Source organism: Lithobates pipiens, unplaced genomic scaffold (assembly GCF_037356315.1).
Source record: "Lithobates pipiens isolate NorthernLeopardFrog02 unplaced genomic scaffold, aLitPip1_a1.2 Scaffold_8, whole genome shotgun sequence".
NCBI lineage: Eukaryota > Metazoa > Chordata > Amphibia > Anura > Ranidae > Lithobates > Lithobates pipiens.
In genome coordinates, this window is record NW_027507903.1 from 221028909 (window position 1) to 221042635 (window position 13727).

The following is a 13727-nucleotide window of genomic DNA, read 5'->3' on the forward strand; positions in this document are numbered from 1 at the left end:
AAACAGTCTAGCTCCTTCCAGAAGCTACAAAACTGACCTTCCTGTGAGCAGATTGAGTTTCTGGAGCATCACATTTGTGGGGTCAATTAAACGCTCAAAATGGCCAGAAAAAGAGAACTTTCATCTGAAACTCGACAGTCTATTCTTGTTCTTAGAAATGAAGGCTATTCCATGCGAGAAATTGCAAAGAAATTGAAGATTTCCTACAACGGTGTGTACTACTCCCTTCAGAGGACAGCACAAACAGGCTCTAACCAGAGTAGAAAAAGAAGTGGGAGGCCGCGTTGCACAACTAAGCAAGAAGATAAGCACATTAGAGTCTCTAGTTTGAGAAACAGACGCCTCACAGGTCCCCAACTGGCATCTTCATTAAATAAATGAATAAGGAAGGCTATCACTCCATTTTGCAAGGCCATGCCATACCCAGTGGACAGCGCTTGATTGGAGCCAATTTCATCCTACAACAGGACAATGACCCTAAACACACCTCCAAATTGTGCAAGAACTATTTACAGCAGAAGCAGGCAGCTGGTATTCTATCGGTAATGGAGTGGCCAGCACAGTCACCAGATCTGAACCCCATTGAGCTGTTGTGGGAGCAGCTTGACCGTATGGTACGCCAGAAGTGCCCATCCAACCAATCCAACTTGTGGGAGCTGCTTCTAGAAGCGTGGGGTGCAATTTCTCCAGCTTACCTCAATAAATTAACAGCTAGAATGCCAAAGGTGTGCAATGCTGTAATTGCTGCAAAAGGAGGATTCTTTGACGAAAGCAAAGTTTGATGTAAAAACAATGTTATTTCAAATACAAATCATTATTTCTAACCTTGTCAATGTCTTGACTCTATTTTCTATTCATTTCACAACGTATGGTGGTGAATAAGTGTGACTTTTCATGGAAAACACAAAATTGTTTGGGTGACCCCAAACTTTTGAACGGTAGTGTATATATATATAATGCCTTGAAAAAGTATTCAATTCATACCCCTTATAATTTATATATTGTCATGTTACAACCAAAACGTAAATGTATTTTATTGGGATTTTATGTGTTAGACCAACACAAAGTGGAAATTTTTTAAATTTTTTACAACTACATATCTGACAAGTGTGGCATGCATTTGTATTCAGCCCCCTTTACTCTGATACCTAAAATCTAGTGGAATCAATTGCCTTCAGAAGTTACCTAATAAATAAATAGAGTCCACCTATGCATAGTTTAATCTCAGTATAAATACAGCTGTTCTGTGAAGCCATCAGAGGTTTTTTAGAGAACCTTAGTGAACAAACAGCATCATGAAGGCCAAGGAACACACCAGACAGGTCAGGAATAAAGTTGTGGAGAAGTTTAAAGCAGGGTTAGATTATAAAAAGGTATCCTAAGCTGTGACCATCTCACAGAGTACTGTTCAATCCATCATTGGAAAATGGAAAGAGTATGGCACAACTGCAAACCTACCAAGACATGGCCGTCCACTTAAACTGACAGGCCGGGCAAGCAGAGCATTAATCAGAGAAGCAACCAAGAGGCCAATGGTAAATCTGGAGGAGCTGCAGAGATCCACAGCTCAGGTGGGAGAATCTGTCCACAGGACAACCATTGGTTGTGCACTCCACAAATCTGGCCTTTATGGAAGGGTGGCAAGAAGAAAGCCATAAGAAGTCCCGTTTGCAGTTTATGAGAAGCCATGAGGGGGACAGAGCAAACATGTGGAAGAACGTGCTCTGGTCAGATGAGACCAAAATTGAACTTTTTGGCCTAAAAGCAAAATGCTATGTGTGGTGGAAATCTAACATTGCACATAACTCTGAACACACCATCCCCACCTTGAAACATTGTGGTGGCAACATCATGTTGTGGGGATGCGTTTCTTCAGCAGGGACAGGGAAGCTGATCAGAGTTGATGAGAAGATGGATGGAGCCAAATACAAGGCAGTCTTATGCCGTGTACACATGACTGGACTTTCTGGCAGACTAGGTCCGACGGAATCAGTCCGTCGGACAGTCCGATCGTGTGTGGGCTAAACTGATTTTTTTCATTTTAAAAATCCAAAGGACCTAGAAATAGAACATGTTTCAAATCTGTCCAACGGACTCAATTCCTATGGGGAAAACTGTTAGTCTGTATGCTGGTCCGACGGACCAAATACAACGCAAGGGAAGCTATTGGCTACTGGCTATTGAACTTCTTTTTTTAGTCCCGTATTACGTCATCACGTTCAAAACGAACGGACTTTCCAATGGAAAAACGTTCGTGTGTGGCCAAGTCTGTTAGTTCGAAAGTCCGTCAAAACTCCGCTGAAAAGTCAGTCGGGAAGACCGTCTGACCTAGTCTGCCGGAAAGTCCGGTCGTGTGTATGCGGCATTAGAGTCTGCAAAAGTCTTGAGACTGGGGTGGAGGTTCACCTTCCAGCAAAACAGTGTTAGAACGGCCCAGTCAATGTCCAGGCCTAAATCCAATTTAGAATCTATGGTAAGACTTGAAAATTGCTGTTCATAGACATTCTCTATCCAGTCTGATGGAGCTTGAGCCATTTTGCAAAGTAGAATCTCCAGATGTGCAAAGCTGGAAAAGACATCCCCCAAAAAAACTTGCAGCTGTAATTGCAGTCAAAGGTGGTTCTACAAAGTATTGACACAGGGGGGGCCGAATATAAATACACACCACACTTTTCACATATTTATTTGTAGAAAATTGTGAAAAACATTTAATATTTTCCTTCCACTTCACAATTATGTGCCACTTTGTGTTGGTCTGTCACATAAAATCCCAATAAAATACATTTACGTTTTTGGTTGTAACGTGACAAAATGTGGAAAATTTCAAGGGGTTTTTAACCACTTAAGCCCCGGACCAATTTGCAGCCAAAGGACCAGGCCCCTTTTTGCGATTCGGCACTGCGTCGCTTTAACTGACAATTGTGTGGTCGTGTGCGACGTGGCTCCCAAACAAAATTGGCGTCCTTTTTTTCCCACAAATAGAGCTTTCTTTTGGTGGTATTTGATTACCTCTGTGGTTTTTATTTTTTGTGCTATAAACAAAAATAGAGCGGCAATTTTGAAAAAAATGCAATATTTTTTACTTTTTGCTATAATAAATATCCCCAAAAAATATATAAAAAAACGTTTTTTTCCCTCAGTTTAGGCCGATACGTATTCTTCTACATATTTTTGGTAAAAAATATTGCAATTAGCGATTATTAATTGGTTTGCGCAAAAGTTATAGCGTTTACAAAATAGGGGATAGTTTTATAGCATTTTTGTTAATATTTTTATTTTTACTAGTAATGGCGGCAATCAGCGATTTTTATTGTGACTGCGACATTATGGCGGACACATCGGACATTTTTGACACATTTTTGGGACCATTGTCAGATATACAGAAATCAATGCTATTTAAATGCATTGATTCCTGTGTAAATGACACTGGCAGTGAAGGAGTTAACCACTAGGGGGTAGTATAGTGTTATGTATGACGTTATGTGTTTTTTTTTTTATCGTAGGGGGGCGTGGCCTGGTATGTGACGTCACTGATCGTCCTTCACTATAAAAGGGAAGAGACGATCGTGACAGCTACACAGGGAAGCACGGGGAGAGGTTTGTTTACACAGACCTCTCCTCGTTCTTCAGCCACGGTCACGAGCACAGCTGGGCACTTAAAGAATCACGTACTGGTATGTGATTGTGCCCAGCCATGCCATTCTGCCGACGTATATCGGCGTGAGGCAGTCCTTAAGTGGTTAAGGCACTGTATACAGTATCTCACAAAAGTGAGTACACCCCTCACATTTTTGTAAATATTTTACTATATCTTTTCATGTGACAACACTGAAGAAATTACACTTTTCTACAATGTAAAGTAGTGAGTGTACAGCTTGTATAACAATGTACATTTGCTGTCCCTTCAAAATAACTCAACACACAGCCATTAACCTCCCCTGGTGGTATGATTGGTGTTTTATATTGTAGGCCTGTAATTCTTAGCAATAACACACTTAAATCTGTCCAAACAAGAGTCTAGTAGATATTGTGGGTATGATGAATTTTGAAACACAAGATCATAAATTATAATATAATAAATAAATATAAATAATTATAAAAAATAATAATATATTAATAATAAAATTAATTCCCCCATGATTTACTAGCGCTCAATTCTGCAAGTGTTCTAATTTACTATCACTGTTTTTCTAGCTGGTCTAAAACTACTTTTGACGTAAAGGGACACTTTTTTGGTTGCTATGGACAATCTCCAGTTTCCAGGCAGAAAGAACAGTATATATCATATAAAACAGGGATGTGAAATAATTTCATACAGAATGTAATCTGTAAGATTGCACTGTACTGTATTTATTATGATTTTTAATTTTTTTGAATTTGCCACCGGGCTCCGCCCCTGTGCGTCACAACGCTCGCAGGTAACGAAGCCCGGGACGCAGAGAGGCATTGGACGGAGGACAGAGCCCACGTACACAGCGGGGGGACATCACAGGATCCTGGGGACAAGGTAAGTATAACGCACCAGGATCCTGCAATGCAATCCCCAGTGTGGCTCGAGGTTACCCCTAATAGTACTGAAATTTAATCTGAGCCACACTCCGGAAAAGCGCCAGGGAGGTTAATGTTTAAATCACTGGCAACAAAAGTGAGTACACCCCTAAGTGCAAATGTCCAAATTGGGCCCAATTAGCCATTTTCCATCCCCAGTGCCATGTGACTCATTAGTGTTATAAGGTCTCAGGTGTGGTAAATTTGGTGTTAGCGCTCTCACGCTCATACTGGTTACTGGAAGTTCAACATGGCACCTCATGGCAAAGAACTCTCTGAGGATCTGAAAAAAAGAATTGTTGCTCTACATAAAGATGGCCTAGGCTATAAGATGATTGCCAAGACCCTGAAACTGAGCTGCAGCACGCTGGCCAAGACCATACAGCGGTTTAACAGGACACTCAGAACAGGCCTTGCCATGGTCGACCAAAGAAGTTGAGTGCACATGCTTAGCGTCATATCCAAAGGTTGCCTTTGGGAAATAGATGTATGAGTGCTTACAGCATTGCTGCAGAGGTTGAAGGGGTAGGGGTATCAGACTGTCAGTGCTCAGACCATATGTCGCACACTGCATCAAATTGGTCTGCATGGCTGTCGTCCCAGAAGGAAGCCACTTATAAAGATGATGCACAAGGAAGCCTACAAACAGGTTGCTGAAGACAAGCAGACTAAGAACATGGATTACTGGAACCATGTCCTGTGGTCTGATGAGACCAAGATAAACTTATTTGGTTAAGATGGTGTCAAGCGTGTGTGGTGGCAAACAGGGGAGGAGAACAAAGACAAGTGTGTCTTGCCTACAGTCAAGCATGGTGGTGGGAGTGTCATGGTCTGGGGCTGCCAGCAATGGGGAGCTACAGTTCATTGAGGGAATCATGGATGCCAAAATGTACTGCGACATACTGAAGCAGAGCATGATCCCCTCCCTTCGAAGTCTGGGCCACAGGGCAGTATTCCAACATGATAACGACCCCAAACACACCTCCAAGATGACAACCACTTTGCTAAAGAAGCTTAGGGTAAAGGTGATGGACTGGCCAAGTATGTCTCCAGACCTTAACCCTATTGAGCATCTGTGGGGCATCCTCAAACAGAAGGTGGAGAAGTGCAAGGTCTCTAAGATCCACCAGCTCCGTAATGTAGTCATGGAGGAGTGGAAGAGGACTCAAGTGACAGCCTGTGAAGCTCTAGTGAACTCCATGCCCAAGTGGGTTAAGGCAGTGCTGGAAAATAATGGCGGCCACAAAAAATATTGACACTTTGGACCCAATTTGGACATTTTCACTTAGGGGTGTACTCACTTTTGTTGCCAGTGGTCTAGACATTAATGGCTGCGTGTTGAGTTAGTTTGAGGGGACAGAAATGTATACTGTTATACAAGCTGTACACTGACTATTTTACATTGCAGCAAAGTGCCATTTTGTCAATGTTGTCACATGAAAAGATATATTAAAATATTTACAAAAATGTGAGGGGTGTACTCACTTTTGTGAGATACTGTATATGTCTAGTAATGGGGATACCTCCAGATGAATGTTGCATGTTGCAGCAAAGTCCAGTTGCAGGGGCACCTGAGAATGACGTGGTTTCTGTTTTTCTGTCATTGACCTAAAGACAAGTTCAGCAGTCACGAAGGGAGGAATCCTCCGACTATTGTTTAGCTATCAGGCACTGTGCATGTGAGATATACACAATAGGACATATAGATAATTTGTCTATCATAAGGATTCAGATGCCTACTCAAGAAGCTATTGAGCTATTGGCAGCTGCAGTTAAACTATTAGAACATAGGAATACTTGCATACTAGTCTCCACTTCTGGTGTGGGTAAAAATACAACAGCAGCAACTCCCTTGGACAGGACATGTGGCTGAGACTTTCTATTCCTCTTTACTCCCTCCTTCTGGGGTTTTCAAAGTCTCTCCCCAGGACAGGAAGTGTTAATACATAGTTATACATAATGTGTATTAGCAGCTAACAGTAGAGGGCAACAGATCCCTACAAATGCTTTAAAAATGATTATGCATTCAGATACTTATACATGAAAAATTTGAAGTAGTAATAAATGGTTTGATTTTTGAAAAACAATTGGTAGGATCTACCATAGCTTGTCATAATTGGGTAAAGACTAATTCATATGGGTCTTTTTTAGGGAGCAGTAACAGCGTTTTTCTAGCAGGAAGCTAGCAGGTGCTGAATATTCCCTTTTACAGATGAAAAACAAGAAAATACATAAGACTACTTTCACACTGGAGCGTTGGGGGCGTCGGCGTCAGTTATATTTTTAGTGGCGCTTTACCGTCATTTTAGCGGCGCTATTCGGCCACTAGCAGGGTGCTTTTAACCCCCACTAGCAGCCGAAAAAACCTCCCACAAAGCGCCGATGCAGTGGTTTGGTGGCGCTGCCCATTGATTTCCATGGGCAGAGGCGCATTAGGAGCAGTGTGTACACCTCTCCTACAGTGCTGCAAAGATGCTGGTTGCTGAACTTTTTTTTACCGTCCTGCAAGCACACCGCTCCAGTGTGAAAGCACTCACTCTTTCACACTGGAGAGACAGGAGAGGCTCTTTACAGGCGCTATACAGGTGCTATTTTTAGCGATATAGCACCTGTAAATCGCCTCAGTGTGAAAGCAGTCTAAGTGTGACACTTTCATCTATTATATGTGTCAGTAAGAAGAGAAAGGACACAGGAACAGCACCCTCTAAGTGCAGTAAGCAAGCTTAATTTAATAAAAATAATAGATTAAAATCCACTCACAAAAGTGTTTTTACATTTGAGCATATAGTGTCATCCGCTCATAACGACCAGGTGGGAGGGAGAAAGTCCAGTATGGATGTAGCAGTGGCTATGGCTCCGTGGTGCGATCCTATGTCCAGGGCACACTGCTGGTTCACGGTGCTTCCGGGTGATCAGGAAGGCGATCACTGGCGTACACAGCTCACACTCCGTACCACGGAGCCATAGCAACCGCTAATCCATACCGGACTTTCTCCCTCCCACCTGGTCATTATGAGCAGATGACATTATATGCCCAATTGTAAAAACACTTTTGTGAGTGGATTTTAATCTATTATTTTTATTAAATTAAGCTTGCTTACTGCACTTAGAGGGCGCTGTTTCTTTGTCAATTGTCTATTCCAGAGTTTTTGTGCATTTCTAACTTGGAACTGGCAGCCCTCCATGGACAGTTTTTTTTATATTATTTTAATATCGTTTTTATTGTTGTTAATACTTTGTTTCCTCACATGGATTAATCACCATTGAAAAAGAAAACTGATACATCTATTGTTCCTTTCTCACTCCCCCCCCCCACTATTTCGGATTTTTGTATCCAGAGTGCACCGTATTATATTATTGTTTTTTTCAGTAAGAAGAGAAGAGTTGGGTCACAGGGAAACGCAGTGCATTGAGAATGGGCAGACATCTCATTACTCGTTCTTGCCAGGAAATTTCCCTGTCTATGGACACTCTTCAATCTGCAAAAGAGAACCATCGTACTTTGCCTCTATAGATCCCTAAAAATGTTAAAGCATGAAATCTAGCATCTACTTGACAGTTGTTTATACTTGTATACTTGTATAATAGGAAATTATTCACCAATAAGCTAAAACCTTTATTCTCCTGCCCTTCATTTCTCATTTTCATTTAGGTCGCTCCAGAAAGTATTGCAGCAAGAGATGGTCGCATTCGAGAAGGAGACAGGATTTTGCAGGTCAGTGTCAGAAGCTTCTTTATTTGCTACTCTATTTTTTAAAATGTGTCATGCAATAAAGTAATCCATGCTGCAAAACAATGACATAATCTCAGGAGTCATAATTAAAAGCAAATATTTTAGAAGCTAAGGTTAAAAAACGTGCATTCAATATTTTTTTTAATGGAGCCTGCAGAGCATTGCACCTGCAATCAGTAGATCGGGAGTGCAGTGTCATGCTCCTCTAGCTTTGTTTCTGTAACCACATATGGGCTTACATTTGTAAAGCTAGAGGAAGACTTAATGTACTGCGAGTGTACAGAGCAGCATGCTCGCAGCCCATTCAAACTACAAGTACGTCTGGTACGGTTGAAGACGTTACTTGTAGTTATTTAATTCACAGGTGACCCGTACATCTACACTATTTTCAAAAAGTGATAGCGGGTGTAGGGAGGGGATCCACTGTCACAGAAAGGGCAGTGTTGGCAGTGGGAGGTACAGTGCCTTGAAAAAGTATTCATACCCCTTGAAATTTTCCACAGCATCATGAAGGCCAAGGAACACACCAGACAGGTCAGGGATAAAGTTGTGGAGAAGTTTAAAGTAGGATTATGTAATATAAAAGTATCCCAAGCTTTGAACATCTCACAGAGCGCTATTCAATCCATCATCGGAAAATGGAAAGAGTATGGCACAACTGCAAACCTACCAAGACATGACCGTCCACCTAAACTGACAGACTGGACAAGTAGAGCATTAATCAGAGAAGCAGTCAAAAAAAATATTTTTAAAATTTGGATAGAATAGTGAAGGGTTAACACCCCTGTAATGTTTGTTTTGCTGTCTGTGCTCTTGTTCAGAAGATTTCACCTCATGTTCTGTCCCTGTGACAATTGGATTTTGAACATTTTAGGTTGTCATGGAAACAAAGACTTATAAAGCTTCAGTGGAGACACCCCTTTCTCATGATAACTCTTAGTGCCAGTTCAGACAGGGGCGACACGACTTGCAGCGTGACTCACAGACGCGACCTGCACACGACTTCAGCAGCGACTTGCAAAATTACTTCTGTATAGAAGTCAATGCAGGTCGCCTGAAGCCGCCCCAAAAATAGTACAGCAAACTTTTTCTAAGTCGAAGCGACCTGAGTCGCTCCTATTAGAATGGTTCCATAGTACCGAATGAAGCGCAACTTGTCAGGCGGCTAAGTCGCCTGACAAGTCGCGGTAGTGTGAACGAGCACTTATAGTAATGAATTTCCCTTCCTAGGGGTAGATTTGCTCTCACTTCCTGTTGTCTCCCTCCGTTTGTAAGAAGGAGGCCTATTTACAGTATACTGCAGGGCAGTATTCCAACATTATAATGACCCCAACTGGCCAAGCATGTCTCCAGACCTAAATCCTATTGAACATCTGTGGGGCATCCTTAAACAGACAAGGTCTCTACAATCCACTAGCTCAATGATGTCATCATGGAGGAGTGGAAAAGGACTCCAGTGGCAATCTGTGAAGCTCTGGTGAACTCCATGCCCAAGAGGGTTAAGGCAGTGCTGGAAAATAATGGCGTCCAAACAAAATATTGACACTTTGGGCCCAATTTGGACATTTTCACTTAGGGATGTATTCACTTTGTTGCCAGCAGTTCAGACATGAATGGCTGTGTGTTGAGTTATTTTGAGGGCACAGCAAATTCACACTGTTATACATGCTGTACACTCACTACTCTACATTGCAACAAAGTGTCATTTCCTCAGTGTTGTCAAATCAAAAAATATAATAAAATATTTACAAAAATGTCAGGGGTGTACTCACTTTTGTGAGATACTGTAAGTCAGATGTTTAAGTCAGATGTTTGTAACTCAGGGACTGCCGGTGTATATATATATATATATATATATATATATATATATATATATATATATATATATATATATATATATATATATATATATATATATATATATATATGTAGATAGATAGATAGATAGATAGATAGATAGATATATATATATATATATATATATATACATACTGTAGCAGTAAACAAAAGACACAGTTTTGCCTACTTCAACAATTACTTAAAGTAGAGTTCCTCCCTCTCCTGTGACACATTTGGCACCTTTTAGTGGGAGGGTTTTTTTGACAGGTCCCCTTCACTACTTCTGAAGACGGGCCGCAGCCCGATCTCCCGGAAGTTTAGCCTCCCTCTTCCTTCCCTTGCCAGTTAGAAAGCCCACCTCGCTTTACGCATGCACAGTAGGGTACCAGCTGTGAAGCCGAAAGGCTTCCCTGACGGGTTCCCCTACCAGTGGCGGCGGCAGTATCTGGGAGTCGATCCCGAAATCGGCTGTGATGCCGACATTGTGGGCTCCCAGGACAGGTAAGTGCCCTAATATTAAAAGTCAGCAGCTACAGTATTTGTAGCTGCTGACTTTTAATTTTTGTCACCCAGGCTGGAACAACTATCTTTAAAGTCCATATAGTAGGCTTTTGCTTGGCCTTTTTTAACAAGCCAGTTATTCTGACAGGTGCATTTGTGGACTGGGGCAGCCAGAATTCAGACACACTCAAAGATTTCCATAGCCCAGACATCAGGCTCAACAGAAGAACGTTACAGTCAGATTTTTTGGCAACTGCTTTTTTCTGTGAATTTTTTTCTGATGCAATGTTATTTTAAATTGCATGTTGTGAGTGTATATACATAAAAAATGACACACCATTGATTTCTATACTCTATCCTTTAGTTGGTGTATTCAAGTTTGACAAATTGGTGAGCAACACACAACCACTTGCAAAGCAGGCCTAGCTGAAGAACCCTTTTTGCTGCTATTAGTTTTAAATTGAATTTAGTTATTATGCTGTTTTAAAATGTAGAATCTTACTGGTATTCATGGGCAAAAGGAAAAGTTTGTCCATCAAACCCTAATATGAATGAAATCCACAGTTGTTAGCAAGTACATAAAACAAATTTTCACAAATCGTATCATCATGTTAATAGCGTTACAACAGAGTCAAATATGGGGCCAATAAAGCTAATTGAAAATGTGTGTAAATAATGCTTTAAAAAATAAACACACTTGGTTGAAAGTTGAGTTTAGAACTTCCAGGCTTTTAGCCACTTCAACTTTCACACCTCTTTAGCTCATATGGACCAGAACTAATATTACATTTCTGCTATGGGCCTGCATTCTGGCAATAACAAAATATATAAAGCTTTCTTTTTTTCTTTTGATGATATTGCCTTGCAAAAATGGGAAGTGCCTACTTTCCCTGCACATGGGGGTACCTCTTTAATGCCAAGCAGGCCGGCGGTCATGTGAACTCAATATTAGGGAAGAAACACCAGATTAGAAACACACGTGACACATTAATTTCTTCCTGTGAACCACACCTTGTCTCCTGAATGTAGCATTTAGAGGGGGACACTGCTGATCTTATTTCCTGCACAACCAGTCCAGCACTACACTGCCACCTCACTAACAGTGACAGAATGGGATCCCTCCATGCACCAAGCACTAACCATATGTGTGCACCTAATTAACTCCTTATTCTTCTGTACCTGGCAGGGTCTATATGGTCCTGTGTACTTTTGGGGAACCAACAACTAGGGAGAGGACCAAAGCACCAACCACCTCACTATCGGAGGACCTGTCGCCCCTACCACTCTTTGCTGTCTGGCTGCTATGACATTCCCACCAGTTAATGGTCATTGGTTACATGGTAAATTATTTACAACACAAGGTGGGGGGCAAAGCTCAGAAATGCTTGGGCAACTGTTAAGCTTTTTCTAACCTCTTCCCACTGGGCACCCTAGGAAACCAGCTAATGCTTAGTACACAAGGGTAAAATGTTGGAAGACATTGACTGGTTTAATAAAAACCATTCGGCCTCTGTGTATGTCAACTGGCCTGACAGAAGTCAGCCATTTGGCTGAGAGTGCTGATTAGAGTGTTCTGGCGCCGCCCTGTCAAAACACAAAAGAACAGCAGGGGATATCACTGCACTAACATGTACAGCAGCTCCAATCAGAGCTGTCAGTTTTTTTTTCCGCTCTACCCGCAGTGTTGAAAAAAAAAACTATTCGTTTGTAGCAGGTTTAACTTCCCACAAACAAACCTATAGGTCACTATATAGAACAATATAAGCAGTTCTTCCATCAGACACCCACACCATACTTCTTATAGATAAGTATTTATTTAGATTTCTAAAACAAGAGCTATTGCTGCATTTCACTGCCATATTATTGTATTCTCCTATACTACATAGCAGTCAGAAGTTTTCTATTACTATAATGATTAACAATAATTCTGAATATAATTTAACAAATTGCTTACCAGCCACCATAATTATACTGTGGCAGGTTGGCATGATCCTGCGAACCGCCGTAGCTATACGTAGGTCCCTTTAAGCAGAATAGCAGACACGAGTGCACCCGCTGCACAGCAGGGGTGCTGATGCTCGTGGCCAGTGGTCGCGATGACCGACGGCCATGGGCAATCATGGGCACGAGAGACAGAACAGGGACATGTGTGTGTAAACACACACATCCCAGTCCTATGAGGAGAGGGGGGAGAGATCATGAGTTTCTATGAGCTGGGAACCACGATCTGTCATCTCCTCTCCTTTAGTCAGTCCCCTCCCCCTACAATAAAAACACACACATAGAGAACACAGTTAACCCTGGTCATTGGGCAGCCAATACTTCCAGGGCTGAATTGGTTAAGATCCATTCACAGTCTGTTTCAAAACCAGCCAAAAGCTATCTTATCTAAATTTGCCAAAAATAGCCAAAGTAAATCTTTAAACACACATCAATATTATTTGTATGCAGGTGTGGTTAAATATTACCTGAAAAAAATGATACAGTCAACAGCAGCAGCAGGATTTTACCACTTAATATGCATCTTTAATAACATATAGGATCTAAAAATATCCTCTACTATGTATGTAATTTGTTTTTTGAAGTACTGTACTGTATGGTAGAAAAGCTAATGATCCACATCTGATAGCCCCAAAAGCCTTTGCTATGACACAAGGATTACTGCATATTTTTATGATCATACTAGCTATTAAAGAAATGTATGATCTGGGCAAACTGAAGACCGACCAGATTCAATTATCATAATTAGCTGTGCAGTTGTGAACTGGAAAGACTGAAAAAAGCAGAGTTTGGCTGCATTAAAAACACATTGTAATTGAAAACAAACCACTGCATTTTGATCACCATTTTTTCATTATTTGTATTATAAGAGATTGGGCCATGGAGATGAACTGTACTCGGACACTAGGGTGCTGATGTAGGAAAATCAAAATAATGAGAAACTATTGTGTTGCTCATAGCAACTGATCAGCTAATCCTTGTTTTAGTTTTAACCCTTTCGCTGCTGGGCCCTGTGCTCTATTTTTTACACTCAGGTGGCCAGACAATTTTTTGCAATTTTTCCTTTGATTTTTTTATTTTTCATTTATAGCTTTCAGAGTTTGTC

General features: G+C 41.2%; 1 protein-coding gene across 2 annotated transcripts in view; it reads left to right on the forward strand.

The window, feature by feature from the left end:
• The window catches only part of PDZRN4 (PDZ domain containing ring finger 4), a 253740-nt gene that overhangs the window by 215470 nt on the left and 24543 nt on the right, over nucleotides 1–13727 (forward strand). For both annotated transcript variants that reach the window (XM_077472343.1, XM_077472344.1), the window contains exon 5: nucleotides 8201–8263. In XM_077472343.1, coding sequence (XP_077328469.1) covers nucleotides 8201–8263 — 63 coding nt within the window. The remainder of the gene's footprint in view (nucleotides 1–8200; nucleotides 8264–13727) is intronic.